The 27,989-nt window shown below is 48.4% G+C and overlaps 2 protein-coding genes across 5 annotated transcripts in view; both read right to left on the bottom strand.

The window, feature by feature from the left end:
* Nucleotides 1-8,046: 8,046 nt before the first annotated feature.
* On the bottom strand, nt 8,047-13,119 carry frzb (frizzled related protein). Its single transcript, XM_018728887.2, has 5 exons — nt 12,346-13,119; nt 11,995-12,060; nt 10,520-10,724; nt 10,378-10,441; nt 8,047-9,508 (listed from the first exon to the last, which is right to left on the bottom strand). Exons 1-5 carry the CDS (start codon nt 12,800-12,802, stop codon nt 9,434-9,436), a joined length of 867 nt encoding a protein of 288 aa, XP_018584403.2. The 5' UTR covers nt 12,803-13,119; the 3' UTR covers nt 8,047-9,433.
* A 1,149-nt stretch (nt 13,120-14,268) lies between these two features.
* Nucleotides 14,269-27,989, bottom strand: part of nckap1 (NCK-associated protein 1) — a 28,958-nt gene continuing 15,237 nt past the window's right edge. For all 4 annotated transcript variants that reach the window (XM_018729035.2, XM_018729036.2, XM_018729038.2 and 1 more), the window contains 18 exons: nt 27,857-27,938; nt 27,463-27,521; nt 24,994-25,139; nt 24,504-24,636; nt 22,855-22,974; nt 22,300-22,439; nt 21,725-21,856; nt 20,777-20,995; nt 20,436-20,566; nt 20,119-20,216; nt 19,016-19,109; nt 18,652-18,734; nt 18,401-18,481; nt 18,195-18,288; nt 16,806-16,922; nt 16,516-16,625; nt 15,690-15,779; nt 14,269-15,178 (listed from right to left, as the gene is read on the bottom strand). In XM_018729035.2, coding sequence (XP_018584551.1) covers nt 15,062-15,178; nt 15,690-15,779; nt 16,516-16,625; nt 16,806-16,922; nt 18,195-18,288; nt 18,401-18,481; nt 18,652-18,734; nt 19,016-19,109; nt 20,119-20,216; nt 20,436-20,566; nt 20,777-20,995; nt 21,725-21,856; nt 22,300-22,439; nt 22,855-22,974; nt 24,504-24,636; nt 24,994-25,139; nt 27,463-27,521; nt 27,857-27,938 — 2,046 coding nt within the window. In that variant the 3' untranslated portion in view covers nt 14,269-15,061. The remainder of the gene's footprint in view (nt 15,179-15,689; nt 15,780-16,515; nt 16,626-16,805; nt 16,923-18,194; nt 18,289-18,400; nt 18,482-18,651; nt 18,735-19,015; nt 19,110-20,118; nt 20,217-20,435; nt 20,567-20,776; nt 20,996-21,724; nt 21,857-22,299; nt 22,440-22,854; nt 22,975-24,503; nt 24,637-24,993; nt 25,140-27,462; nt 27,522-27,856; nt 27,939-27,989) is intronic.

The raw sequence follows: 27,989 nt of genomic DNA, 5'->3' as shown, positions 1-27,989 counted from the left end.
GGTATTTGAATCCATGGGAGGCGATAAGAGTCGAGGGAGGAGGTGTACATCGAGAAGAGCAGAGGACCTAGTATGGAGCCCTGCAGGACACCAGTTGAGAGAGGCAACGGAGAAGAACGGGAGCCCTGCCAGACCACTTGATAGGATCTGTCAGATAGGTAGGACTCAAACCATCTTAGTGCTGCTCCTTTGATTCCAAGCTGATTAAGAGAGGAGAATAGAATCCGGTGGTTGACAGTATCGAACGCTGCAGACAGATCGAGGAGGATGAGGACTGAGGAAAGGGAGGTGGCTCTAGTCGACCGGAGAGCGTCAGACACCGCCAGGAGTGCCGTCTCAGTGGAGTGACCAACCTTGAAACCAGACTGATATCCATCGAGGAGATGGTTCTGGGCGAGGAAATCAGACAGTTGATCACACGCCACCCGCTCTAGAATTTTAGACAGGAAGAAGAGGAGGGAGACTGGTCTATAATTTTGGACCTAATTGGGATCCAGAGAGGATTTCTTTAACAGAGGTGAAATGAGAGCAGTTTTGGAGGCAACTGGGAAACAGCCAGAGGAGAGCGAGGAGTTGATCTTAGGGATGAAGATGCAGAGTTGCAGGGAAATGTTCTGCGGGAGTGACGATGGGATCGGATCAAGCGAGCAAGTGGCGGCTCTGATCAATTCTGTTGTCTGCATTTATAACTGTATCAGCTGCATTAGACGACATATGGTTATGCATACGTGTTACACAGCGTAATGAAGTACAATACTGTAGTATCAGACAGCTGGTATACATATAATCTGCTTTAGGCTGGTTATTCAATTCAATTTATTTTTACAGAGCGCTCTTCTCATGCAGTGGTGACACTGCGCTCTAACACAGGCATAAGGTTATCACAATGGTGTTTTAAGGGAACTTTGGGTTATAAATGTGTGTAAACTATAAATTTGGTTCAGCTGGTACTCCTGAATGTTCCTCGGCATGGTGACAAGTTTCGATGCCTTTCCAAATGTGTGGAATGTCCCCAGTGTGGTGCCCCAGTAGTCAGTCCTTGCTGAAGGAGACTGTCCATCAGTGAGCTGCACTGCGCTGTCCCTTGTGTAGCCACGTTTGGCCTGCAGGGGGCAGCATCGGACAGTGGCAATATAAATCCCATCATTAAAAACATTTTGCATAAGCATAAAATTAGCATATGCAGCTCACTGATATAATTTTGTCCCATTTTCATAATTTCAATAAAGGATAAATGCACATAATGTTTCCAATATGCTTCGCCTGCCATATTAGGTCCCCAACACAGAAGAGCTGATGCCTTACAAGAGCTTAAACCAGGGTAATAGAATTTTGGAGCTGCTTTCATTTTAATTTGGTTTTCCCACTTCAGACTGACTGCAGACTAAGTATTTAAAAACAGAGGAGCTGTTTACAAAGCGGCAGAATTCTGAACCTTTAATTTGCCAAAAAGGCTTATCCCGTACACACACTTGCGCGCACAGACGCTGTCAACGGTACCGTTTGTGGTGTTGTCAGCGAGGCGCTGTGTTTCTGCAGGGCTCTGGCTCTCGCCACAAAGTGCAGCACTGGTAATCTCTTTATATTAAGCCTGCGAGTACAAAGCCTTGTTCAGTGGATCGACCCTTTCTTCTGCATACGGTCCGCAGTTTCCGTCATTCCTGTCCTGCTCGCTTTTTTCAACCGAAGAGCATTCTGTGCAACTGAATTACAGCACATTCGTTGCATAACGCACAACGCTCTTAGAAATTATAGTGGCTCTTGCTTAAAAAGACCAAAAAAAAAAAAAAAAGACATTTACAGCAGTTGATATAGCAACGAGTGACACGTGCGACTGATGACCTCTAAATGTCACGATACTGTGAGAAAGGACATTTTGAAAATAACGGAACTTTCACTTTATTATACAAGCTGTGTGTGTGTGTGTGTAAAGGAGGGTGGAATGAGGTGCCTTCCTGTTCAGGAGGTGGCAGCGCTGGCTGTGGCCACTTTCTTTTTGCAGTATTTAAATAGGCCTCTGTGTTGCACATGGAAGACTATGGGGCAAGGCGTTTATTTACATTTATTCATTTAGCATTTTTTTCCTTGTTGTTTCACCCATCTACCCCCCACAAAGGTCCTCCGTTGCTCCGCACGGTCATGCCGTTATAGAATAAAGAGCTGCGTCTCGAACCTCCTGCTCCTTCACGGAGGCCTGGCGACTGCGTGACCCCGAACCCCCCTTCTCCCCACCCCCCGCTTATTTTCTCCTGCACCAAAGTGGAAAAAAATCCCAGGCCCCACTGCTGGCAGGGGTTCCAGCTGGCAGCTCCCCCCCGTGTTTCTGGCGTCAAGAGCTGTAACACCTTGTTACCGCGCTGCGGTTCCGTGCAGGGGGAACACGGGCGTTCGGGGAAACGTGCTATAAAAGCGGACGGCGTTTTAAAGTTCTCAAGAATAACGCCTTCCGTGATTCATCTCGCGTCGACGGGCTTTATAATCCGCGTCGCTCTCATGGAAAGAAGCCGCGCTCCTCGTTACTCGCAGTTTTATTTCAGGAGAACCTCGCAAACGCGGGAGGGGAAAGCGAAGGTCGGCCTGGGCACAAAGGGGGTTTACTCTGAGAAAAACATTTTATAAGTGACCCGAGGCCCTTTTCTATTACTTTAAACATTTAAACCTTCTATTAGCGCAAATACTGTGCAGATTAACGATGCCCAGAACGTTCCTTCGTACGTAATGGTTTTCCTCTCTCGGGACCTCGGTGCGTGAGCGCGGCGTAGACGCCCGTGCAGCGGGCAGGTAGTTCGGTTCGCAGCCCGCCGGGCTCCGAGCCTCGGGAGCTCACGTTGTACGCCGAGGTCCTCCGGGGAACAGGCGGCACCCTACGTATCGCACAGCTTGTAGCGTAGTGCTTAGAGCTGCTGCCTTTGGACCCAAAGGTTGCAAGTTTGAATCCCACTTCCAGCTTTAGTACCCTTGAGCAAGGTACCTACCCTAAAATTACTCCAATAGGTAGGTAGGTTGCTTTGGAGGGAAGTGTCTGCTAAATGAATAAATGTAAATGTGTAATATCCAGTCGGGGAGGGGAGGGGACCTGCTTGGCTGCTCCCCTGATGTTATGGCTGAATTCCCATCCAATGAGCTGGAGGGGGGGCTTCTGCAATAACAATGTACCGGTAATAACAACTACCTCCGGAAATGGGATGATGGACATGTGGGCTCGCCATCACTCCGGTCCAGGTGTGACTGCACCCCCGTACCCGCGAAGGGTAAAGCAAGACAATTCTCACTGCTTTGTTTTTCGGGGCAGCTGGTAGCGTAGTGGTCGCGGGTTCGATCTCCAGCTTTAGTACGCTTGAGCAAGATACTTACCCTAAATTGCTCCTGTAAAATTGCCAAGCTGTATAAATGGGTAAATAATAGTTAACTTGTAATTGTTACCTTAACATTGTAAGTCGCTTTGGAGAAAAGCGTTCGCTAAATGAATAAGCGTACATGCGAATTACTAGGTGCTGGGGAGCTGTCGCCATGAGCCGTCGCCGCTTTCCGTTTTGCTCCTTCTTTCCGTTGACAGCCCCAGTGTGTTTTTGGCTCGCTCTCCCGATAAAGGGCACGGCACTCCCAGCATGCACCGGGATCCCCGCTCCCTCGGCCGCTGCCGAGCTCATCTGCGGCTCGGCTTCACACGGAACATCGCTTGATGGCTTTCAGATGTATGTGCGGGGCTTGGCGCAGGGGGCTCGGCGCACAGGCCCGTTTCACACGTGGGGGAGGGGAGGGGAAGGAGCGAGAGGGGGCAGGGGAGCCCGGGTCAAAGGGCAGGGTTCGGTCGCTCTCCGCTGATTAATCAGCTCCGCTGAATAATGCAACCAGCAGCCAAAAGTAAATCACTGCCATCAGCACCAAAGACAGAAATACACACCCGCTATCCTTGTCTCCCGTAGCTGCTCCGTGCGGACGGAGCAGGACGGGAGGACAACGGAGGACATCCTGAGGACCCGTTACCTGCTCCGCTTGACATCTCCTCCAACGCTTCCGCACAGTGGCGCGGTGGGCAGCGCCGGTGTCTCGCAGCGCTCGGGCTGGGTGAGCGATCGTGGATTCGATCCCCGATCGGCTCGTGCGAGGTTCGCGTGCTGTCCGCGCGTCCACGGGGCCGTCCTCCAGCGTTTCGGGCGAACGTGCGACTCCGAATTGTCCCGCGTGCGTGTGTCACTGACGCTAGGGAGTTCAGACCAGAGTACCCAGCAGTGTAAATGGCCCTGGACGAAGGTGTCGTCCACATACTATGAGGGTCAGTCCAGAAATTCTCAACTTTTTAAAAACATTATTGCGAATTCTTTTCGACTTTCCCTCGTGGCTAATCGGTGCGCTTGGCTTCGGAGAAATGCATCCGTTGCGTCTTCTCGTCATTGATGCGCGTGTGAGCTTGTGCGCGTAGAACAGTGCGCCGTACGCACACGTGACAAGCGCACAGAAGCCCTCTCAGCACCCTAATCGTATCCCGCTTACATAAACAGCTAGGGGGGCGCGAAGCCGGCTTCGCGATGAATGGCGCACACAGGGCACCGCGGAGCCCTCGGCTCGCCTTTCGCCTCATTAAAGGGCCTTGTTGTTCTTCGGCGGCGGAGACGGGGCCGAGGGGGGGGCGCGGGGTCATTAAGGCAGCCCCTACAGCTGTTCTAACACCGGCCGGGGAGAAAACGAGCGGATCGGAACGGAGCGCACGCGTGCGGCGAGCTTCACGTCGACGGGCCCTTCGCCCTCCGCCCGACGCACCCGCGGAGGGGCCGCGACCGACACCCGCCCGCCTTCGCGCCTTGAGCCGTCACGACTTTCGTAAGCGTTACTGGAAAGGGTTTGTTTGTTGGCAGGGATCGCTTCGATTCCGTCCGGTCGACTCGCTCCGTTGCCCTTTGCTCCGGTTCTGGAGAAAACCCCAAACGGAGCGCGACTCCCTCAATGGGTCCATTGTTCAGCGGGGCGAGCTCCCAGCCGGCCCGTCGGCGCAGCATCCCGGCGAGGCCCCCCAGGGACGGCGCCTGTCCTCTCTTATCTGCCCGACGGCAGGGCTTTCTGGTGCTCCCTGTCAGGTCCTCCTACATGTGCCGCACACACACACGCACACACACACACCACAGTGACCTCAGCGAGACTCCGCACCTTTCCGTCTGCGCCAGGTCCGGCGGCTCTGCTCCCGGGGTTCTTAAACGCTACGTTGGCGCTGTCAGTCTGTGGAAAGCACCGCTTTGCTCTGAATAGTTCAATTGCCCACATGGAAACATTGCAGAAACATTTCCTGTGGTTTATAGGAAACATCCAACATGGAAACATCCTTCAAACCCACAGATTAATCGGTTTTCAAAATTTTCGCTCATCAAATAGGGCGTGTACCGCAGCACAATATTTGTATTTAATCGAAAAATCACAGCTTACATGTGCGTAAACTCCTTACTATTTTTTCCCGCTAATCTCTAATGCTGTATGGTTCATGCGGCTCCACGGCACTTCAACTGCAAACCAGCTCCGACTGGACAGCAGCCATTAACTCAGATAAATTACGCTTATTTAACGTATTTTGTTAAGTGGTAAACTGTAGAACTAATTGCACCGCTAATTGTAGGCGTAATTGTGTTTACTCTCCGGCTGCTGCGAGACTCCGGCGTCCTGCAAAATAAGAATTAATTTTGCTTCGAAGCAAAGGTGAATTTTTGGCTTCGCCCTCGGCGCGAACAGCCCTTTGCGTGCAAACGTTAATTTGCGCTTCTGGGAATATTTCTCGATTTATTCCGACCTGTTCGGGAACCGGATTGCCCAAGTACCGGAGGAACGGGACCCAAAGGCTTTTGAGCGGAAGCCAAAGGGAGTTGAAACGAGACGAAAGCGGCGTCTGCTGGCCGAAGAACGGCGAAGGAACTGATTCGCGGTTGAACGTGGGATTTAAGGTTAAAGTGAAGCGTCTCGTTAACAATATTGTCTTCCTTTCGCCGCAGTTCAACACGGACGTGCTGTGGATGAAGCTCGGAAGAAGCCTTCCATTCCCGCCCGGGGGTTTACTACGCTTTACGTTACCTTACTGTCAAGGCCGGCCGGCCGCCCACAGACCGGTGACGGAGATATTCGTTGAGCGCGAGGCTCGGTGAGGGTTCGAACCCTCGTCCGCGGCACTGCTCTGTCCCCTCTCGGACCCCGACGTCCCCACCGCCGCGACGGCGTCCGGGGGACAAGGAGACGGGGGGCAGGGTCGGGAGCGCCGAGCGCTGCAGCACCTGTCCGGGTACGCTTCTCATAGCGCTGGCTGCGGGGTAAATTTTACTTGCCTTCGTCACCCTTGTATTCAACCGCAGTCCTTCCTTTAAACCGTTTGCTCTTCATCTCTTTCTCCTCCCACGAGTTTGGCCACGCATCAGCGTTCAAGGCGTAATGAAAGTTTGCCCAACCTCTGAACTGGCTCCACTCCCCGGGGGTTACAGCCAGTCCTAAGCAAATATGTATCTTGCGCGGCGAGTCCGAAGGGTCCCGGCCTCGGCCTTCGCGTGCCGCCAGATGCCGATTGGGCAAAAAAAGGCTCCTTTCTTGTGCTCGCACCAGTAGGGAAAGGGAACGGCCAGATTTACACCTCTGCTGTCGCGTTTGATGGTTCCCACATGGCGCATAATTTTGGCGAGTGGAAACGCGAGGGCTCGGATCGGGGGGCGGGAGGCGGGGGAGGGAACCGCGGAGGCCTTTAATTCTCGGAGCCGGAGCGCAGTGAAATATTGCGAGCTGCCGAGGGCCCGTCCTCGATGCAGAGCGCTTCTTCTCCGCCGCCATCAATAACCCGTATTGTGTTAATTCTCCCATAAACCCGGCGCTCCGAGTGTCCGAGTTCAGTCCCCCGACGCATAAATTACCCCGAAGTGATTTCCTACACCGTCTCTCTTTGTCCGGGAGCCGCGCGGTTGGGGGGGAAAGCTTCCAGCGGAGGGATGCGGTTGCAGGCCACCTCTCTCGAAAGGCAAAGTAGCATGTTGTGACGGTCAGCGTCCTTATAAACGCAGTAAAACGCAGGCCTTAAAAAGGTCCTGTCCCCCCCCAGTGTGTGTGTGTGTGTGTGTGTGTGTGTGAGCATCACTCCTGAAGAGCTGGAGTTACACAACTGGAGCGACAAGTGGCTGTAACCCTACTCGGCTCTTTTTCAGGATGGGATAGGATCACACTCTATTAATCCTGCAGGGTAATTCACAGTATTTACCATAAATTATACGGTATTTACCCAGGACAATATGTAGCTGTTTTACTCCATTTACCCAGATGACATATTTCAACACCAGCTGTTACTGATTTACTCACTTTGCTTTCTTTCTTCAATTTAAAATTTCAGTTAAGGGACTCCGGTAAGAGAGGCCTCTCTCATCTCGCTCTGGCACTGGCAGGACACACACATTAGTGACATTGGCGGGTGTGTGTGTGTGTGTGTGTGTGTGTGTGTGTGTGTGTGTGTGTGTGTGTGTTGTGCTGCCTAGTGCCCCTGTCTTTGCCCCATCGCTCTTCCTTCACGCTGGCGTCCAGATCCAGACAGGGACGGAGCCCTTCCCGCACCCCCCGCGGCGGCGTTGTCTCCGCCGACGACCGCGGCGGGTCGGGACCACGCTCCCACGTCCCGCTTGGGAAGGCGCTGTGCCGGCCTTGCGTCGCTCTCTAATCTGCGCCAAAGAGCCGGCTGCAGGATGTTTATTAGATTAGTGGCGAGCAGTATTTCTAAGGTAAACAAGAGCAGGATTACTCTGGGGGTGTGGTTTACGTCTCTGCTGACGCCCCCGCCATAAGATAAGGGCCTTCGGCTCGCCGGCAGCACTTAATCCTCTTCGAACCCAAACATCTCTGGTGTGTGTCGATCTCGGGACAGATAACTGCCCCCGTGCCGCTCTTGCTAGGGGCTTCATCTCTCACACACACACCAGTGTCCTATATTCTTATCCCCCTGACACTTAACCCCCCCCCCCTTTTAACATGGTTCATATTCCAGGGGAAGGTCTGCATATTACACCTCTGCAGGGTAAACGTACACTCCGAAGACCGTGTTTTATCGCATCATTTTTTTTATTATCGAGTTGCTTCTCATCTCCAGAGCGACTTACATAGTTCGAAATGACACTTTTCCCCTTTTACGCAGCTGGGCCCCAACCGACACTTCAACCGGTCCCTTAACCACCGTTGCCTCCTGCCCTCCTTCTCAGAACCGCGTAGAGTTGATAAGCTACTTTGGACATAACAAGTAAGGTGATAAGTTACATACTGCATTGTGAAGGTGCACAGCATTATATTTCACCACCGCGGTCTATAAAGCCGCCTGCCTCTCCTCCGTGGAGCATCAACGCGGCCCACCGGGGTCCCCTGGGCCGGAAGAGCGGATCAGAGCACCTGGGCGGAGCCTGTTGCCTCCCGCACCCCCCCACGCCGAGCAGAGACACGGGCCCCGTGTGCGGTGATCCCGGGGGTCCTGTAGAGCACAGGCTCCCTGGGGTCACCGACAACTACTGACCGTTCATGTCCATCAGCTGCACGCGAACCCGCCCCCGAGAACGCGTTCAGCGTTTCTGCGCTGCTGTTGCTTTAAATTTGCATCCGAGCAACTTGCTCATCGGTCCTATATGTTCCACTAAAGAAAGAGGAAGAAAAAAAAAAAAAAAAATCCTTATACCAGGTTTACAGCTTGATTACCAGCTCTTCAAGCGCGATATACGAGTACAGCGCTGTACAAGCGGAGGCGGAGGGGTGGCTCACCCTGGGGGCTCAAAGAAGTTCAAGCATCGGACCCGCCGCAGAAAAACCACAGAACAGCCGAAGCGACCGAATGAACCGACGCGAGTTACTATGTTTTTACAAGGCGAGCCTTCGAGAAATAGAACAACTAAGTCTGAGGCACGTGCAGAAGCGACGTCGCACACCGGCGAGGGGATCGCGCCCCTTCGGAGCATCTTCGCAGCAGGGACCAAAGTCGGTTTTGTCGTCCACGGTGACAGAGACGCTGGGACTCCTGCGTGAGAGCTCTTTTTAGTGTGTGCGTGAGAGAGAGACAGAGACAGCTCTCTCCCCACTACCCATTCCCCATCACCTCGTCTTGAGGCTGAAGGCACGGAGCTGAAGGGACGCAGCGGGATGTGGGGTGGGGGTGGTGCATGGAGTCATCGAATAAAAGCCCGACACTCCTGCACCACCTCCCCCGTGGTCAATGCCGACAAAAGGCGGTACGGTTACGTTTAAGCAAAAGGAAGCAATAAAATGGAAAGCAAAAGAAAGCACATAAACAGAAACACAACCTACATTCAAACCGAAGTTCAATTAACATGAAGACAACTTTTAAAAAAAAAAAAAAAGTGTGCAATAGTGCAAATTTTCAGTTTCTTTTTTTGGGAAACGCTGGTCTTCGGACGACGTCCGCATCCCCCGGGGGGAGACGCCTCGGCCTTCAGTGGCGGCCTCTCCTCACGCCGTTCCTCCCCGAGTTCGCCTTGCCGTGCTCTCGAAGGTTTTGGTCCCACTGCTGGAAAAGGGCGAAACGCACGGACCTCAGGGACCGATAACTTCAGCAACGCCTGTAATATTGGACCCTCATCATAGTACGACGAGCACAGTCGTCTATCTGCTCCTGACGGTGACCCAGAACCCAACGCTCTCTCCCTCAAATCGGCCCCTCGCTCACTAGTTATCGCCCTTTTCGCCCCCTCGACACACCTCGGTGCCCCCCGTGGACCGCGCTCGCAAACAGCACGGGAAGAGAAACCTTATCCTTGGTCCAAGAGGAGCTCCTCTCCCTAACCGCCGAACGAATCCCGCAGCCCTCGGAGGAAGGTCCTCCCGTTTCTCCTTTCGCTTCTGCTCCGGTTCTCCTGGCTTCTCCTGAAGGGCTGCGGCTCAACCCCTCGTTTTTTTTCTACCCCGTTCCTTATAACCTTAAGAGCGGGAGTGCGAGTTTGAAAAGGGTCGCTTCTATTCGCTGCAGCTGTCCAGTTCGGGGACATAGAGCCCATGACACTGGAGAGGGGCAGCTCTGAACCCGCACTTCTTGGGCAGCAAGAAATCAGTCCCGCTGACTAAATGCCTGGGACACACACACACACACACACACACACACACACACACACACACACACACACACACTTTCTGAACCGCTTGTCCCATACGGGGTCGCGGGGAACCGGAGCCAAACCCGGTAACACAGGGCGTAAGGCCGGAGGGGGAGGGGACACACCCAGGACGGGACGCCAGTCCGTCGCAAGGCACCCCAAGCGGGATTCGAACCCCAGACCCGCCGGAGAGCAGGACCCGGTCCAACCCACTGCGCCACCGCACCCCCCTCTGGGACTAACAGAGCAGCGAAATTAAACGGGACACAAGGAACATCTGGAGCACCTTCACTTTCCTGCCCATCCGGTCCTTCCACTTCTGAGCGATGGACCCCTCGATGAGCAGCAACCTGCGGGGCGGGGAGAGCGTCAGAGGGGCACGCAAACCCGAGCGCGAGCGGAACCGGCCGACGGGGACCTGCTCGAACCTGGACTGCTCCTCGCTCTCGTAGCCCATGATGATGTACTCCTCGTTGGCGGCGAGCGGCGGACACAGGCAGCCCGAATTGTAGTACAGCGTCACCGTGTCACGGGGGATGTTGACAAGGGACGACTTCAGGATGTCCTTAACTTCGACGATGGCGCTGAAGTCATGGTTTCGGGTTCTGATCTCCTTCACTCGGGCTCGAATTACTGCGGGGGAAACGAGACTCGGCGTCAGCGGTAGCGCTTTTCTCTCTTCCCTTTTTTTGCATTACAACCAGGGCTGTGGAGTCGGGACACAAAACCTTCGACTCCGACTCCAGCAACCCGATAATTGCTTCCGACTCCGATTCCACAGCGCTGCCCGAAAGCCGCGCCTTATTTTAGGGGACGACTCATCCGGCGAATGTAGGCCTAAACCTATCTTACATCTCTAATTTTTGGGGGTTGACATATGCCGGCATATACGCTACATTTAGTCGGAGTCGGTACATCTTTATCGACCTCCAGAGGAAAAAAAAAAACAAGAAGAAAAAGGGACGGCAGAGCGGCGCAGCACGCCACGCCATCGCTTCACAGCACCTTGGCTGTTCAGGCATAGGTTTAAATCCGGCTCAGTCTGCGTGGGGTTTGCATGTTCTCCCCGTGTACGTATGGGTTTCCTCTGGGTGCTCCTGTTTCCTCCCACAGTCCAAACACATGCAGCTCAGGCAAATGTCACTCTAAATTGCCCATGTACAGAGTGTGTATGTGTGTGTGTGGCTACCCTGCAATGGACTGGTGTCCCATTCAGGGTATGACAGCGAGGTTCTACGTTCTTTGTCTTCTTCTGATAACAGCTCTTAGAGACACTTTTCTTCCTCACATATCAGGCATTTTTATCTTTCCGTTTCGCTCAATATTCCTTCTTCTGATTCACCTGCATATTTTACTGAAGTAATACCAGGTGTGTTTTCCCCCCCCTCTGCAACAGGAAGAGCAGGATGCTCTAGGAACCTGACATTGTCATTTTTTTTTTTTGAAATTTGAAACAAAGCGTTCCTTAACCATTTTGTCAGACACACTGCTCGCAACTCCTTCACGACAAAGTCAGTAGAACGACTTGGCGCACAGGACAGTCTTCAGAAATTCATATCTGCAGCCTTGCGATCTGAACATCCCAGGTTCGAATCCCCCTCTTGCTGCAGCACTCCTTAGTTGTATAAACAGGAAAGGACCACTTGCATATAGCTGACGCTTTTCTCTGAAGCGACACTTAACGCAGCTGGGTAATTTGTTACCGGAGCAATCTGGGGTAAGCACCTTGCTGAGGAGCGCTGCAGCTGGAGGTGGGATTCGAACCTGCAACCTTTGGGATCAACCTCTTTGTTGCCCGGGAAGGTATCCAGTAAATGAAGGTCAGTAATCAGTATGGCACAGGTTAACATCCATGAATGTTAATTTGCAACAGAGGTCCACCATCGTCCTTCTGAACACTCACCGTAGTTGTAGTTGTTCTTCAAATACGTCTTGGACCCGAGTCTCACCGTCTTGCACTTGCACCTGTCTGCGGCACGAGGAGAAGCACATCGATCGTTACGAGAGAGAGAGAGAGAGAGAGAGAGAGAGAGAGAGAGAGAGAGAGAGAGAAGCACCCCCTCGGAGAACATGTTTACATATCATGCACTTTCATTCACAGCGCGAGTCGCCACGTGTCTCGGCTGCATCCTTCTGACGTCAGAGCCAGACTAAGGCTGCGGCCGGTGACGTCATCAAGCAACGAGCGGCCACGGAGCCGAGGAGGGAGGGGAGGGAAGGTGGCGAAGCCCAGGGCGCCCCCCCTTGGCTTTACCGGGTCCGTCCGCCTTGACGATGGCCTCGGGCGAGATGCACACGCCGCGGTCGTACACGGGCAGCTCCTCGCACGCCAGGCTCTCGGGCCACGTGTGGTTGTACCTCCGCATGACGGGCTCGCAGCCGCACTTGGCGCGCTCGCACACCGACTTGCACGGCTTGATGGGATCGTGCTGGAAGTCGATGGTGCAGATGGGCGCGTACATGGCGCACAGGAAGAAGAGCAGGTCCGGGCTGCAGCCGGTGCTCAGCAGCCCCTCGAACTGCTCGATGGCGAGCACGGCGTTCGCCTGCGTGCTGTGGTGCAGGTGGTTCGGCATCTTCGTTATGTTCCAGGGCATGGACCTGCACATGGGGATGCGGATGGGCTCGCACGCGGCCGCGGACGCGCGGCGGGGCGCGCCGCCGACGCAAAGCGCCACCAGCACGCCGACGTACAGCTGGTGCGAGAACATCTCTCTGCGTTAGGGGTGCGCGAGGGCCACCGACGGGAAGAGGCGCATCAGACGGAGGGCAGCTCGTGCACGGGAACAACGGCGGCGGCGGCGGCGGCGGCGCGCGGGCGGGCGGCGGGCTTCCTGTAGGGGCGCGGGGCAGCGCGCATCCCTCGGCCGGCCGGCCGGCGCCTCCTCCTCTTCTCTCGGTCGCTCAGCGAGTCAGTCGCTCCTCGAGCCCCTGCTCGTTCATCGCCGCTCGCGGGGGGACCTCCCGCAGGAAGCACTTCGCCGAATCGTGCATCACTTTGCGGGACCGAGCGCTTTTGAGCTCGCGGGTCTCCACCCGCCCCCGGACCCTCCCCGCTCGCTCCTTAGTTGGGCCGAGCGGCTCCGATAGACCTGCCCCGTCCTGCCCTCCCCCCTCCCCGACCCACGGCCGAGGGGCGTCATCATCGTCTCGTCTGCGCGGCATTTATTAGCGCTCATCCCTTTCTCTGCCTGAATCTGCGGAGATGTTAGCAATATGATTGAGCGGAGCTGTACATTAATACTGGGGGGGGGGGGCGGGAGGGTGTATATACTAGAGTTGCCTGGATACCCCCAGCAGCGGCAGGGCTGATAAGGACAGACACTAAGGCCGCAATTAGTGTGATGAGTGTGTGATGAGTGTGTGAGGAGCTCCCAGAGAGACGAGCACCGATGCTGGGTAAAGGAGTCCAAGCGCAGATGGAGGCAGAAGGAGGCAGAAGGTCATTTGGTCACAAAACCCTGTGGGCGTACCTCACCCCTGGCCCAGGGCTGATTTATCTGCTGGGCTCCCGAGCTAGACAATGCAGAGGCAGAGGAAGGGGAAGGGTGGGCTGCTTCATGACTCCCCCCAGACAAATGTTCATGTATCAGAAGTGCAAAGCTAAACAAATTGATCTAAACTCACAAGTAAATGCACAATAAAAAAAAAAAAAGAGACATTAGTAGCAGCCAGTTAGCACATTGTTACCAAATGTGGCTTCCTTGAAGCCAAATAAATGAAATTTGATCGTTTGACATTAAGTTCACCCCAGCAAGGGCTGCACTGCATTATAAGTTCCTTCTGAGAACTGAAAGTCTAAATGTGTTTCTCGAACGAAACGCAAAAAGCAGATTTAGCTACTTTTATGTTCGTTCAAAGGATATCTAGAATTCTCTGTAACGTGTCTATCATTTATCTGGATGATGTGCTCATGCAATACAACCCAAAGCTCATTACAGAAGTGATACTTGATGCTTTTCCTGGGTCCAGTATGATATTCCAATTAATCTAAATTTGCCAGAAAATCTGTTAAAACAGAAAATGGTTAATCTGTTAAAAGCAAATTCCTGGCTTGAGCCAATTTCTTTGGTAAATCAAAAAATTGCCAGATGAGTTATTACCATTAAAATGTCTCCTAAATACAAGAAGGCGTGCTTGCACACACACAAATTCAAAGAAAGCTGGAAAATTAACAGAGGATTATAACCTAATGTTTATTATGTTATGGAAGATACACTGGAGTTTCCAAAATTTTAAAACATATAAAAAGTGGTTAAGGAGAACAGTTCATAAACATTCAATAAATATGTAAGAATGTTTATCATACCATACAGATGGATAGGATGGGGTGTCCATGCCAACACGGCATTATGAGAGTTAGTTAAAAAAATTATACTATGCTTTGTACAAACAACACCATCTGTTGCTCCTGTTATGTAGTTACCAACAACTCGGTTCAATTCCAAACCAAAAGGGAGATGTAGAGTGTCAATAATTTGGCAAATATTTCAAAAGGAAAAAAAAAAGTGTAAAAAAAAATGCAAGTCCACAGAAAAAATGCACATTATAACCCACACACATGAAATCTAGTACAACCATCTAAAAAGAACCACTGCGCATCAAAGCATGTCAATAAACAAGCAACATATTCTGCATTATTGAAGAGATATTTAAAACCAGCCTCCTCCCCCATGTTGTGTTGCATTTCTATTTAATTTTTGAAACACAAACGCTCTTCAAAACTTAAACGTAATAGTGTCACTAATTCTCATAAACCAAGCTTATATGTTACTGTAACTGTTATAAGAAACAAATGTTCATTAATACAGTTTTATGAAAAAGAAAAACAAAAAAAAAGGTCTTGTTCCTCAAAATTCTTGCATGTTTCGATCCCACGCAGTTCCTGCTCTTTCCCTTAAGACTATCCAATAGGAGGAGCCCACAGTGGTCATGTGACTGAGGCCCATGTGGTCCCAGGAGGGTGGTCTTTAGGCTGAGGCGCTGACGCTCTGCTTGTAGACGGCGTGGTAGGCGTTCCTCAGCAGGACATAGGGGAAGCAGGACTCTAGCAGGTCCATGGTGAGGAATGGAGACTCCTGGACGATCTGGTGTCAAACACAGAGACAAACGAAGGCAAGCTACCTGGTCAACAACTCTTGCCTTTTTGTGTTCACTCTCCACCGCTACATTAAAAGGCGAGGCTCTCTTGAAGGCCTGTCAGTTCTACTCTAGTCTGATTCCCTTCCGTGCATCAAATAAAACATTTTAATATGCATTTTAGTTAAAAGCAACTTTATAATAACACAATTATAAACAAAATCTGTTCATTCTTCATCACTGTAATCAAAATGTTCTATGACTGTTTCCTATGTTAGTCAGGGATTACATACACCACAAAAAAATACTTTTCAGGACTAAATTATTTTGTTGGCAACAAGAATTCTTTGAGTGAATCCTGCTAAAGATGAACAGCTCCATCACAACAAAAGATATTTTGCCTCCTGTCATTTCAGATGCACAAAAATCTTAAGACATACGGTGAAGCTCTGTGTCGCATCCTCGATTTTTCAGTTAAACGGTGTCATTGAGCTGCTGTCTCCATGTAACGTGACTCACCATGTCCAAGAGCAGGTAAACAGATTCCCTGTTGCGTGTGGTTACTTTGTCCGTCTCCTGGCCGATCTTCAGCAAGCTGGACGAGGCGAGCTGTAAGGCACAGCAGAGAGCACAGGTCTCAGCTCTCAACATTTACCACCAGGGAAGGGGGTTATGTCACAGAAGTGAAAATAAATGGCGGTTTTAAGATATTATCCGCCCCCCTCCTCAAATCATGAAAGCAACCCCCTCACGTTCCAATTTCCTCCATGGGTAGGGAGGGGGGAAAAAAAAAAACACGTAGAGTGTCAAGAACATACTGTATTATACAAATTTTACAGGGGAAATTAGATGGAAGGAGGGAAAACTTTCGCAGAATCTCCATTAGAGACAACGTTTCACTTTTCATCAAGTGTGTAGTAATGTGTTTTTGAGGAGCTCAATAAAAATTCAAAGTAGACATTGTAAACTGCAGTTGCTGGCCAACATTAAAATAATTCCACTGAAAACAGGGAAAATAGGATACATATGCCTTCAATGATGCAGAAAGGCGCTCTGTCGTCCAGGAAAATACATTTCAGATACAAAGAATGATTGAGCCACAAACCTCTGTGGAACATAAAAGTTAATCAATCACAGTTAAGAAAATAAATAATTACATAAATAAATCATTTTTTCTCAAAATCATAATAAACGAAAGGCGTAATGAACGTGCAACACTAAAAGATAAAGCACTCACCAGAGCCAATTATTTAAAAAAAATAAACTGCTCGAATGGCTGGATTTTCTATAAACAGTCTAAACTAACAACTCAGGAGCTGCGAGTCAAAATGAAAGTCGCACTTACAGCCAGGAACTCTTTCAGTCGATCCTCAATGCTGCCCTTGTGGATCGTGAACAGAGCAGCGGCTATCTGGTTTATCGCTTTGGCCAGACAATGAATGTTGTTGCAGTGTCCTTCAAGAAATAAACGTAGCATTTGTGCATCCTCTATTACTTCACAAAGAGAAACTCCTACCAAGACATGCCTTACACATGCACACACACATAAACCTGTCTATTTCTACACTCCCAAGTGTCGGTAAATGATTCTTTTGGCTTATTTTACGATGATCCTACAAGTTTAACACTTGTTACCTTCAATTGCAGGACTGTACTGGGACATGACATTGCTTGCCAACGTGGGCAGGGACACCGCTACGAAGACCATCAGCAGGCAGGCAATCTTGTACTCTTCCTCAGGACTGATGTTCTCTGAAAGGTCAAAGGAAATGAAGGTGAGAAATCAGAAAATTGGACATTGGAAGGACGTGTTCTCTCTGTGGTTATACCGGCGCGACTTGAACAAGCCTAAAATGCCAAGACAAACTGCTGTAATTAACTGCAATCTACATTAACAGCACAACATTTGGGAATGATTCAAATAAGGCAAGCTGGGGTCAACAGGGGTTTAATAACAGGGACTATTTTGATACCAAACACTGGGGGCTTATGCTGAGCAGCAGGAGCACATAACAAAAATGTATGCTTAGACCAGAAACTGGGCTCAGGTCCCAACGGCTCCACGAGGATCGAGGAGTCTAGCAAGGAGACACAGCTGTATGGCAGGGCCTGCCGGGGTGCGCGGTTTGGCCGCTGTTGCCTGGGAGTGACTGGACAACCTGTCGCCCGTGTATACAAATGCTTGCAAGGCTGTTGAAGTAGCGCATTCCTCCACTGCACCCGGTTATGAAACACCATCTCTGTTCCAGTATGTGCTCCATCTTATGCAGCTGCCAGGCCATTGCCTTCTGAAAATTAAACTGCATACAACTTCACAACCAAACAATACTTTAAGGGGGGGGGGGGGGGGGGGGCATAACATGTTGACTCCTAGTTCAATTTCATTTGGAACACAAATGAGTGCATTTGGATATCAAAATAATAAATTAAGTTCAACATGTCAGTGCTGAGCAGTAACACTTTTTCACCACATACACAAGGTATGGCTTTCACAGAACAGATTCAGAGCACCAAAACCCTCAGGAATGCTCATCAGTTCACCACGCATCCCCTTCACATCTTCAATGCATCATTGTCTCGCTCAGGAAGCTATTCTCAAGTACCGCAGATGGACGGTTCCTCTGTGCTACACCTGTGTTCAGTTAGCCTCTTCTCTACGTTGCCATGAGACTTGGAACCCTTTCCTTTTATTCCGACACATGACTGTGACTTAAAAATAAAAATAAAAAAAAAAATCCATCACAATGGAACATCTCATGTTCACCTTTATGCAGTCTCAACAGGAAAACACATATAACTGTGTGAGACGCACTTCCCAACATCCAGCGTTTCCATTAAGCCATACGGAAAACATGAGCCAGTCAATTCCACGTGTTTCCTTTGACTCCTTCGGTGTACAAATAATGTGTTCTTACATCTAACTGGTCCTCCTCTTAGGCTGTCGAGGAATGGGTTTTCACTTGGTGTCAGGTTACATTCCACACTCTGTATGAATGTGTACATTGGGAGGAGGGTCTGCCTCACCAGACTTTTGTGAAGACAGTGCCACGACTAAAGCCGGGTCAATCTCACAGGGCAGTCCTGCAGCAGAAGACAGCTCGTACACGTTCATTGCCACCTGAAGGGGGAGAGCAAGAAATTATTCATCTGTTTCCTCATTTCCTGTACTGATGTCACACACACACCTCCATCATTCAGTCCAGAGACAACAGAGTACCAGAAATTTATACCTTCATATCAGTCTCTCTAGGAATGTGGTCCTTGAAGTCCTCTACTGAGCTGACAAGGAATGGAATATGATATGACAACACCTAAAGCAGGTTGGGGGTAAGGGAAAAGGCAGGCATTTGAATCTTTCTTCAATTCCTGTGAGCCACATGCCTTTCATACATTTTTTTTTCCAATCTAAAAAGCTGTAGAATAAATAGTCAATGTCTGCAACATTAAAGCATAATAATGGACTCTAAAGGGAGAAACTCACATCTCTAAGTGCCTCCTGAGCCAGGGATCGGAATGAGAGGATCACGCCAATGATGGTCATCCTTTTCAGCACACTGTCAACCGCTAAAACACAAGAAAGAAATAACTGAGTTCCTCAGTGAATACACACGACCCCTACACTACCGCACTACACTACGGGCACTGGGTAGCCATTTTCAGCCCATTTAATGCAGATGATCCTTTGCAAAATCAAATATAGGTGGAACAGCTTTCAGAGCCTGTAAAATTTAACAGACATGAATACGAAAGGAGATAATTTTACTGTTCTATAAAAGCCATCTGCTGCTCATTTGGTTTTTGGCAGCACATTGCATGTGTCTTTTGGCCCCTGCCAGGGTACTCACAAGTGAGCTTTTTGAATAGCGCCGCCATCTGGTCAGGCTTATCAAAGCTGGTCCTCATCTGAGTCAAGACCTCCATGTTTTCCACCACCAGTTTCTGCCAAAAAGAATGGAGGGTATCATGGTCTGAGTGTTATGAGCTGTATCTCACAGACTGTGCTCTCATAAAACGGTTATCTAAATACTCTCATTAGCTGCACTTCTTTGATACGACAGAAACTATACAAATGTATAAGGGAACAAAAGAACATCTACATAAAGTTCATAGAGCTTAAATAAAAGCTTTTGGTCATCTTTTTAAACTTTTTATGGTTAAAACAAACCTTCTGCATATTCTGTAATCGGCACACTGTGAACCACTAAACAATTTGTTTGTTCAACCAACAACTGAATTGTTTTAAAAAGTAAACTACGACTTAGAGGAGTTACACTAAATCGGAACCAAAATTGCTTCCTCCGTTACATTCACACACCCACAATGAAGAGTAAAGCATCCATTTTGGCAGACTGCAATGAGACACACAATCTTTATCTAGTTTTTTAAATTCTGTAACACCCCGTTCATATATGAATTACATTTTTTAGGGTACAAAATTCATTATTCGTTTGTTCAGTGCTCCTACTGCAGGACTAAAATGCTAAACTTTTTTTTTTTTTTTTTTTTTTAAATCTTGGCATAGTTCATGTTTCAAATATTTTGAATGAAGATAAAAAAAATTCCTGACAAATTTCTACAATAATAACCGCAATCCACATATACCCTGTGGGTAGATTTGTTGCCTTGTTTTTTTGACTGCCTGAAATATTTCACATAGTTTATCTAAAAATCATATAAACCACACGCATCTATAAAATTCTTAAAAATGCAATCTAGGTATCTGAAGAAAAGTGACCTGAGTGCAACTAAGCAACTTCCTCTAGCTATGGGCAACACCTCATTAAAAATAATGAGCAAAAAGCTTAAGAGCTCCAGAGCAGTTCCCAGAACAGGCTGCGAAGCTGGCATCAAACTCTTTTTGAAACTGCCCATAGAAAACCAGGCCAACATTGGATTCCAGTACATGGCAGGCTAGAGAACCCAGCAAAATTGTGTGCGCTGACCTCACCTTAAGCTCAGCCACCTGGGAGGAGATGTGCCACATGAGGCTCTCGCTGAGAAACTTCATGCCATATGGTCCCAAAAGCTCAGAAAGCGACCGCATCTCTGTAGGAGACAAAGGGAAAGTCCAGCTTCACTGGAAGCTTGTGGATTAACACTCAGCCTGGACCAGCATCTACCATCTCCAGCTTCTGTCACGCATAACTACGGGACCTCTGCATGCATCTAGACCAGATTTCATCACTTCACTGGCTGAAAGGATCAAATGTCCCACAATGGCCTGAAAATGCAGCGACACTGGGAGGGTTCCTCACACTGTCTTACCAGATATATCAGAATACTCCTCGGCATTGAAGGTTAGCTCGTTTTCTGTGGGTAGGTTGACAAAGGCCTTCATGGCTGGGAAGTATGCAATGTGACCATTGCTGACCTGGCGCAGCAAAGTTTCCAGATACCTATAGAAACAGGAAGTCTCTTGATGACTATTCCTATGGGCCAGGGGTATCAAACTTGCTCCATAGATGGCTTCTGAATATGCTGCTTTTCCTGCAACCAATTTACCTCTACTAACTGGTTCAACTAGTTAATGCATAGTTCCATGCTCTCCATGAAAAATCACAAATTCTGAACCCGGAGAGGAGGTACAAGATGAGTGTTTCACCCACCAGTTGGTGTAGAGGCTGGTGATGGTGGGTTCCCCATGGCTGTCTAGGTGCTGGGTCTGCTGCAGTAGCACATTGTTGAAGACCCTGGTGATATCAATCTGCACGTAGTTCTCAATGGACTGCAGCACGGTCATGTAGGCACGCACGCTGGTCAGCAGCTCTGAAGGCTTGGCAATCTCCTGCGTGGCTTGGTTATACATGGTCATGCCCACAATGGACCTGCCGGAACAACGGAGCACTGTCATCAGTTTCCGTTTAGCACAGCTGGATGTGTCTTCTCAACATACATTATGACACAGAGATCCAAGCCATTCAAAAAACAAAAACACACCTGTGTGAAAAAAACTGTACATTAAGCAGGGAAAAGGACATTAGACCTTTTAGAAACAATAAGTCATGCTTTTCCCTTCAAATGTAGCTTAAATTCCTCAGGGCCAGTATATTAAAAAAAAAACAAAAAACTTTTATCCTCCTTTGACCAATAGGAACGGATCCGAACTGCAGTAGTATACGCAACTAACAGACCCCAGCGTCTGCAAAAATGGCCCATGTTAGGGTTTCACAACCCGGAGGGAAAGGAGCCGGCCAAGGGACCCACATCACTGCCTTGAATCCCACAGTGGAAAATACCTGTTATTCATCTGCTTGTTTATTTAGTTGGACAGACCCAATTCAAAATGGCAATCAAAATCTCTTGCCAAACTAAAGGCAATATTTTGATTTTATGATTTAAGTGAAAATCCCTACAAGAGAATGACGGACATGAAAATAAAGCATTGACACAAGGTCAACATAATCCAGTAATGGACTCAAGTGCACACACAGCAAACAAGTACTATAACCTAACACGGGGGAAAATATGTGAAAATTACATTTTCTGTGGTCTCCACTATTACAAGGACCGGCCTCACTGCTGGGGTATGTGCTGACACAAAGGTCTCAACTCACTTAGTGAAGCGGATCTCCAGGTGAGATGTCAGGTACTCTCGTGGAGTGAAGGTGTGCTCCCAGACCACCATGTTGGGCACGTAGTTGATGGAGAAGCAGAGCTCTGAGAGTGCAGTGTGCAGCTTGTCCAGGCTAAGGAGAGCACACCAAACATTGTTGGGCATTAAAAACTCATTTCCTGCAGATTATGGGTAGAGCTGGCGACTACTGGGGGATGGCTTTGCCTGCCGTCTCCTCTGCTGGCCAGTTTTCCTTCTTGGCACTGCACTGACGGCTGGAGGGGCCTAATGTCTCTCTGTGTGGTGCTGGGGGCCCAATGCCTCCGCACCCTGTATGAGAGTGGGTTAGGAATGGACTGTAACTGAGTGGCTTAGATGCAGTGGGCTTCTGACCACCCTGAGAGATATCCTCCATCTTCTACCTCCACTCAAGAAGCTTAGGTTTAGCCCTCTAGCCCAGGCGTGGCTGTTTGTTTGAGAAGCATCCCATGTACTAATGAACTTTGGAGTCACTGACCCTGCTCTGCTGCTCTGTGTGAATTCTCTCAGCAGGAAGAACCCAGTGGGTTTTCTTACTTGGTCACCAGGAGCCGGTTCTTCCTCATGCTCTCCACCCCTGGCTTCTCACGTTCCGGCTCCCCCTTCTTCCCTGTCTGCTTTTTCGACTTCTTGTTCACCGCTTGACTAATGGTTTTGGCGCAGTGTTTTGGCAGCAGCTGTGCGGGAGATGAAAAAGAACATTCCATAAATTACCTATAAAAACGGCGAAAATGAGAGTGACAAATTGCATTCAGTTTAAGACAGTGGGAAGGAAGGAGAAGTGATGATGGTAACATGACACATTTTCATTACCGCAGTGCTATTAGAAACACATCATAAAGGATCATAAAAGAACATAAAAGGACATAAAACTGTTTCCTTAATGATTTCTTTCTGGAGAAAAGACTAACTAGTTTCTCAGGATAACCATCTTTAAAATCTGTCTTAAGGCAAGGGCTCACAAGAAACAACTAATCTCCCTGAAATCATTTCCTCACGGGCCCTAGACCCCCAAAAAATATGCTTAGGCAGGAATGACATGAAATGAGTCCAGGAGCCCTGTGGTCAGTTGCCTTGACGACAAGAGCTCACCTGGTCGCTCAGAGTGCACTGCTCAGTACAGATGTCCGTGATGAGGTTCCGTGCTTGCTTGGCCATCTCGTCCAGGAACATGTTGCACAACGACAGGCTGCGGTCCCCAATGTGGTGCCGCTGGGAAAGGACAAAGCGACAAGGTCATAAGTTTTAGTGCAAGGCCCCGTGAGCACCTGGAGCTGCAGCCGCAGCCACAGAAGAGTCTGCGAGGACACAGTTGAAGAGCGCCTAGGCAAACTGAAGGGGGAATCTGTAGTCTTCTAAGAAAGACTAATAAAAGGTTCTCTCTCATTTTATAATATTCACAAAGAGTTCTCAGGGCTGCTCGCTGGACACGACTAGTTCCAGCAATTATTTTCTGCAGAAAAATGTGTGTTAGTGTATCTTACTCTTATTACAAATACACACATTATCACAAAAACACCATTATCATTAGTTTTTTCCTCATTCAATTTTTTCAGTTAACCATATTCGCTACCAAAAGAAGTATTTTTTTTTAAATAACAGAACAATGTCTTCAAATGAACGTATTTTTTGGCAAAAATAGCTCAAATGACGTTATTTCACCGAAAGCATGAGTGTAAATAAAATAGTGTATGCCTGGTTGAAACTGGCTACATGTTCTTCAAAATGGGGCGGGTCCAGCTTTAGCCATAAATGCACAATCTTTCAATGTTACCATAAACCACTGTGAAGGATTTTTTTTTTCTGCACAGGGTGGAAATATTTCTGGAAACTTTTAGTGCCTGTCCAACATAAATAAAGTTTGCAGCTGTCTAAAGCTGAGCACAGTGGACATAGGAAGAGGAACATTTCAGGGACATGCTGAGAGAGGGAGTTTCATGTTTAAATAAGGGAAATCCAAGCCTTCTACTGCTCAATAAATCTCTTTTATTCCTCTAAATGCTATCAGATAGGGGTTTTCTAAAGGCCTCCTTTTGACCACTTGCAGGCCCACAATAAAACATGCTTTGTGCCACTTATTTTGGTGCTGTTAGAAAACCAATTAAGAACACAAACTTGCACTGTTTACAAGCGTAAATGGATACTGGGAGAGTGTGATGCTTTGCCGGAACAAATACTTCATGAACGTGATAGGCACATTTCATCCCAGTGAACAGCAACCTGTTGTGCGAGAGGATTTCGTGTTCCCAGGAGAACGGTAGTCACCGGCCCAGTATTTATGTTGGTTATTCTATTAATAAATCAAGCTTTTCAGCACCAGACCCTGTCGGATCGCCCTGAGATGTGTTGTTGGTTTTTCTTTGCAGGTTCTCATCATTGCTCCATCCTGTTCATCGCTCTTTTGGGAGAAAGAGGGGGGGAGGCTCTGTGCCAGTACTGCCATTGCAGGAACACGAGAGGACCTCTGTACGCTGGCTCTTTAGAACCCATTCGTGTCAGGGCTGTTTTTTTTAAACATTTTTTCAAGGTGGCCTTACTTGTGATGCTCAACTGGCATAAAAACAGCTGCATAAAAAAACAATCAAAACAGCATTTTGGAGCACCTTAAATGGAATATTTTTGTAATGTCATGTATGTAGTTGTGTTCCCACTGTGTTTGCTGACTCTGGCGGTGACTGGTAAGTGCAAACGTCCAGCAAGTAACCCCATGTAACCCCTGCACTGCAGAGCGATCCTCTCACCTCCTCGGGACACAGCTCATGGGTGCAGCTCATAAAGTGCATGCACAGCAAGGGGAAGGAAATGGAGTAGCGTGACTGGGAGGGCAGCTCCAGGCACTGCTGGAACATCTTCTCGAATGCCCGGCTGTAAAAGCTATCAGAAATAAAGCAGAAAGCTCAGCTGGCACAGCAGCTCTCCCGTCTGGTAGACACATATGTACACTGCCACTATGGTCCAAGTCAGATCTTTTAACCAAACACTATCCTTCACCATTTGGAAAAAGTACTGCTAATGGAACATTTTATTCTAGCCAAACGTTATCAGACGTAACTGCAATTTTTAATAAAACAGCACAAAGAAATAATCTTGGAAAGCTATAGCTTCAAGAGAGCTAAAAGTTGGACAAACGTCAAATGGGTCAAATACACTCTGAGATGATATAATGGATATGACTGTTTCTCTCATATGCAATTATTTTTCTTCCTGAAATGATAAGAAGTGATTTCCTACCAGAATATGGAGAGATCAGAGGTTTCCACAAGCATTTCCACAAGGGAGTCGACCATTTTAGTGTGAAAAATGATAGTGTTCATCATCTTGCCCAATTCCCTGTGATCAGCGATTCCCAAAGAGGCCTTGGACACACTCGTGTAAGCCTGCACAGGGGAACGTGAACATTGTTAGCACATATATATTTCAACATTTCCACCATTAATGTTCCACGGTTATTCCTGTCAAGGATTACACATTTTTTTAAAGCTACATATTACTTTTAGTGGATTTTATTTTCACTGGAACAACTTCAACGGGGGAAAAAAGAGAAATCAGACCAATTGGAAATTCAACCCTGGAGGAAAAAAGTGTGGTTTGTTGCTTTCCCGTATAGTTAGCATCTAAAGAGGGTTTCTGGGAAAGATTCACATTAACCTGATACTGTTGATGTCGACAACGGCCAACCAAAATAATTTCTTTCCTAGGCATATATGAGTTCAAACAAAGACAGTCAAAACTATTTTTGCATGTGTCTCTCCCAATGGCATATAAGGGAAGGCGCTGTGCCGGCCATCGTGATGCACCAACTCCACCCCTCCACAGGGATCGAGACCAACAGAAATGCCTGCATTGTCTTGCTGCCAGGGCTTGGAGAACTGCAGTGACACGCTGAGATGCCAAATCCCTTTTGTAAACAGAGCTGGTGGCCATGCTGACCGTTACATCAGTGTGAGAAAGCGACCAAGGCACTGACATGAGCGCTGCCCGGCACAGCTGCCAACTCAGAGTTCAGTGAGCCCAGATGGTACCGCAGGCCACACGTTGACATTTAACAGGTGCTAAACCCGAAACACACCACACGCAGTTCCCCAAGTCTCCAATGTAGCAATAAACAAAGAATTAAACATTACAGCATCACCATAAAACCGACACCAGGACACAGAATTTGTACAAGACTTATTCACTCCATTGTTGGTAGCAGAACAACAACCTGAACTTCTTGCACATTTTCCAAAGTCAAACTCTTCCGAAAGTGATCATACCTTGGAGAAGACTGGAAGCTAGCAAACCTGAGCAGGTTGAGCTGGATGGTACAGAAATTGAGAAACCCTGACTCCTTGAAAAGTCTACTTTATAGGCCACCTAGGAACTGCTTTGCCATATGTAGTAGCTTCTTGCAAAGACAGTCAAACTTGTGGAAAAAAGCTATAATTAGAGAGGCAAAAACATACAACTCTATACTTAATTTAATTTCCTTTAATAATCACTACAAATTTCATAAAGCTATTTTAACCTCTCTGTCAGAAACAGAAAATATTACCATCATGTTGGAACAAGGACTGCTAACTGGAGCTTATCAAAATCAATTAAGACAAAGAGTTAAAATGAGAAACGGGACTATGACTCAGACTTCTCTCCCAACACAGCTGTTTCACATGTTCTGCTGCTTCCCCTTGTTGCCCTGTGCATTAAGCACTTGAAGCAGTCCCAGTGCGGGGACACGTTCGGACGAAACACACCCCTTTATCCCTCAAGTCCTGTTGTTGCAACCTCTTGGACGAGGGGACGCTGGCTGCAGAAAGCGCAGCGGCTCAGAAACGTGGATTTGAGAAAATAGTTGTTCAGCTGCATGGGAGTGCCCCTCCACCCCACGGCCGTCCGTCTCTGCACATGGAAGCTTCTTGGAAAACTACAAGTGAGAGCTTTTTTTTTCCGTCTCTTTTTAAATCTGGAGTGAAGCCCCTCCGGCTCAGCCCAGAGCGGAGATCAAACATATTTTCCAAGGGAGCGGAATGGCCGGGACACAGAAAACACTTCCCTGCGAGGGCTGGGCCCCATCCCCGAAGACACCCCAACAATCGGGTCAGGGAGTCTTTCAGGCCCTGGCAGCTGGAGTGGGTGCGATGATTTAAGCCCGGCATTCACAGAGGCCAAGCCCCATGACTGGTGAACCACACTTGAAAATAATACCATATTCCAGAGGGCGAGTTCTGATTCATTTGGGTCAGGATAAAAGGCGAATGCCATTCTTAAATAATCAGAGCTTCAAAGAAGATTATTTATTGTCATTCATTTCAAAATAATTTCGGAGGGAGAAACAAATCCCAGAAAGTATCCTCTCCAGAAAACTTCTTCTCCAATTTATAATTTATATTCCAAATGCAGGAAATTGCTTTCCTCTGTCAGTTCAGTACTGCTGCACTTTTTCTGAATAGTGAACTGTTGCCGAAGGACAGGAGCCATTTTATACACATTTCTCAACAATGAAAGTATGCTACTATTTTAACGCATTTACTTGGACCTCTGAATGCATGTTTCACAGACATGAGCAGAGCTGAATCCACTGAAAACAGCCCCCTGGAAGCAGAGACAAGCTCCATCACAGCTTGATCAGACCAAATGCAAAAAAGGGTGTAAGCAGGTGCCAGGACACCTTTTACCTGGCTTCAAATCACAGAAGCAAATCCTTTTACTCTGCTGACTTACCTGCAGTCTGAACCAGTCCAGCCTCATGCCCCTGAAGTCAAAGACTTCACCATCCTCCACTACACAGATGAGAAAGAGATAGCAAGATGGGACTAGCACAATAAGAGGCAGCAGTTTACCACCTAGCATTCCCCTTAGTCTGAGATTGTTCAGTTATGGAAGATGGAGTCTTTCAGGTTCCATACCTCTCCTTAAGGAACTCATGGTTCAAAAAGTCCATTCAATGGGTTCTACTAAGACAGTAAGCTGAATTTTGTGTTAATTTCTTTGCTCTAAAAGAAAACTCCTGCTCCCCACTAAAACAATTTCAGAATTATCTACACAGCTTCCCAACCTCACATTAAGCCTTACTGCCATTAATGCCTTGTGTAGAAAATCACTATGGGGTGAATACCTTGTTTTACACTGAGGGAGGTCATAGTGTTCACGAAGGAGGACATGATGATGGACTCATCCTCAGGACAAACCGAAAGGTTCTGGAATAAAAGCGCAGAGTTAAAGAGGGCTTCCAAAGAATCATCCAGCCT

The sequence above is a fragment of the Scleropages formosus genome, chromosome 21 (assembly GCF_900964775.1).
Source record: "Scleropages formosus chromosome 21, fSclFor1.1, whole genome shotgun sequence".
Lineage (NCBI taxonomy): Eukaryota > Metazoa > Chordata > Actinopteri > Osteoglossiformes > Osteoglossidae > Scleropages > Scleropages formosus.
Note: the sequence above shows the minus strand (reverse complement) of the source record. Positions and strands in the feature narration are given on the sequence as shown.